At 40.1% G+C, this 2,646-nt stretch overlaps 1 protein-coding gene across 1 annotated transcript; it reads left to right on the forward strand.

The window, feature by feature from the left end:
* Nucleotides 1-919: 919 nt before the first annotated feature.
* LOC111894202 (uncharacterized) lies at nucleotides 920-1,318 on the forward strand. The gene has a single exon (XM_023890284.1). The coding sequence runs from the start codon at nucleotides 920-922 to the stop codon at nucleotides 1,316-1,318; it is 399 nt and encodes a 132-aa protein (XP_023746052.1).
* Nucleotides 1,319-2,646: the final 1,328 nt, after the last annotated feature.

Here is a 2,646-nt window from a genome sequence, read left to right on the forward strand (position 1 = left end):
CATATACTTATATAGTAAACCTAACAGGCTCACGGTTGGACAGACCCAAACCGGAGCACAAAACAATTGGACTAATAGCCGAGCCCAATGACGCAACACTTATACAAATCTTCAACCCAACAAATTCATTCTGAAAGAATATTATTATTGACATTAATGACGAATTAAATTAATTTCCATAAAAAAGAATTATAAATATGGATATCATTTAATATACATTTAATGTTTACTCAATTCGTATTGGTGCATTCTAGCACACAATAGATGTGAGAAACATTTGAACCTACCTCTCTCTCTCTCTCTCTATATATATATATATATATATATATATATATATATATATATATATATATATAGTTTGATATCAATGAAATCATTCAAGGGAAACAATCACTTTTATGGTATTCGAGCGGTAGAATATTTTCCCTCAAATTTCTCCTCAAATCTCTCTCAATCTTCTACCTTCCTTCTTATCTTTCTTCTTCCCATTCTAGCCGGCCCTAGCATCTTCCCCTGTATCATCATGACGAACAATAACACTACCACTAACAAAGATGCAATGGAAAATCCCTTTGCAAACACCAACATTCAATCCAATGTTTCTATTAATCTTGATCTAGAAGAGTTGAACTATGACTCATGGCGAGATCTTTTTGAAGCCTGCTGTACCACCTTCAGTGTCAACCATCATCTCACTGATCCCTCACCCACTGAACCATTTGCCGATTGGTCTAAACTTGACTCGCTTGTCAAGATTTGGCTGTATGGTATTGTTCACAAATCTTTGATTCAAATGATCTTCAAGAAAGGAATGACTGCATACGACATCTGGAATAACATTGAGGATCTCTTCAACGATAACAAAGATGCTCGAGCCATGGAACTCGACCAATAACTCCGTACCATCACAATCGGTGACATGACAGTCCATGCTTACTGTCAACAAATCAAGGTCATTACCGATCTCCTCACCAATATCGATAAACCAGTACCAGAGAAAACTCTTGTTACTTACATGGTCAATGGTCTCGATGAAAAGTTTGATCAACTAGCTGGAAGCATCTGCCATCAAGACCCACTTTCGTCGTTTCTGAAAGCACGCTCGATGCTTGTTCGTGAAGAGTTCCGTCTCTCCCGGCTTCAACCACAACATGGAGTTCACCGGGACAATGCTTCAGCCCTAAATATTCTTTTTACTGGCTTCGGGGACTCTTCTCGTCCTCCCTTCAATTCGACCCATGGTGAACGCCAAAATCAGGACCGCCGACAACAGGGTGACTGCCAAAATCAGGATCAACGACAACACAATGACCGCTGACAACAGGATGATCGTCGACAGGGTGGGGGTGATGATCTACGACAACATCAAGGTAGAAGAGATGATAGGTGTCAGTCGCATATGGTGAATTTTTCCCCATGGCAAATGTGGGTTGTTCCACCTCCGTGGGCTCCTCCAACACAATGGATCCAATGTTCATCTACCTGGCCCAACTTCAACCAGCAAGCTCCTTGGGCCCAACATCAGAGGAATTTAGTACATTGGGCCTCTTCTGGTGCAGGCTCTTCACGACAGCAATAACAACATGCCCAACAGCCTGCTGCCTTACACGCCACAACACCCACAAATGCTTCTGATCAAGCGACTTTTATTTCGAGGCATTTCAGACCATGAGTCTTCAGAACCCGACTAACTCAGGATGGTTCATGGACTTTGGTGCAACAAATCACCTCTCCACAGGGACAGGTAACCTTCGTAACGTTTTTAATAAAATGTCTTTTTCATCAATTCTCGTAGGTGATGGTTCGCCCACACCCGTCACTACCATTCCCCATCGCCCACTCCATCTTCATAATATTCTTGTCACTCCAAATATAATCAAAAACTTAATTTCTGTTTCGTAAATTCACTACCGGTAACAATTGTTATGTTGAATTTGATTCGTTTGGTTTAACTGTTAAGGACCTTCGGACGCACCAGATTCTTCTCCGTAGTGACAACACCGAGGACCTTTACCTAGTTCACGACCTTCGGTCTCTTCGATAAGTGTTTGCTTCTTTCAACCCTACGATGTGGCACCAACAACTCGGTCATCCCGGGAACAAAGTGTTTCATCATTTTCTTTGTAATAATTCCATTTCATGTAATAAAATTGCTTTTGATGTTATTTGTAATACAAAGTTAGGCAAACATGTCAATCTTCCGTTTTATAACTCTAATAAAGTCGTGAACTCCCCGTTTGATTTGATTCATTCCGATATTTGGACATCTCCTTTACCCAGCTTGAGTGGTCTTAAATACTATGTCATTTTCTTGGATCATTATTCCCATTTCTTATGGGTCTACCCCCTTAAACATAAAAGTGACACTATCTCAAATTCTTACATTTTCAAAAACTTATCAAAAATCAATTCAACAAAGACATTAAAGCTTTTCAATGTGATCACAGGGGTGAATTTGATAACAATGCCCTATGAACCATTTTTGACACAAACGACATCCTCATGTTTTTTGTGTCCAAAAACATCCCAACAAAATGGCAAATCCGAACGAATGCTTCAAACAATCAATAACCTTATTTGCACTCTTCTTTTCCAATCTCACCTTCCCCTATGTATTGGGTTGAAGCTCTTCATGTGGCCACTCAC

This window comes from Lactuca sativa, chromosome 6 (genome assembly GCF_002870075.4).
Source record: "Lactuca sativa cultivar Salinas chromosome 6, Lsat_Salinas_v11, whole genome shotgun sequence".
In the NCBI taxonomy this organism is placed as follows: domain Eukaryota; kingdom Viridiplantae; phylum Streptophyta; class Magnoliopsida; order Asterales; family Asteraceae; genus Lactuca; species Lactuca sativa.

What these genes read in the sequence shown, in the direction of transcription:
- LOC111894202 (XM_023890284.1), top strand. Translation starts at nt 920, where the DNA reads ATGACAGTCCATGCTTACTGTCAACAAATCAAGGTCATTACCGATCTC.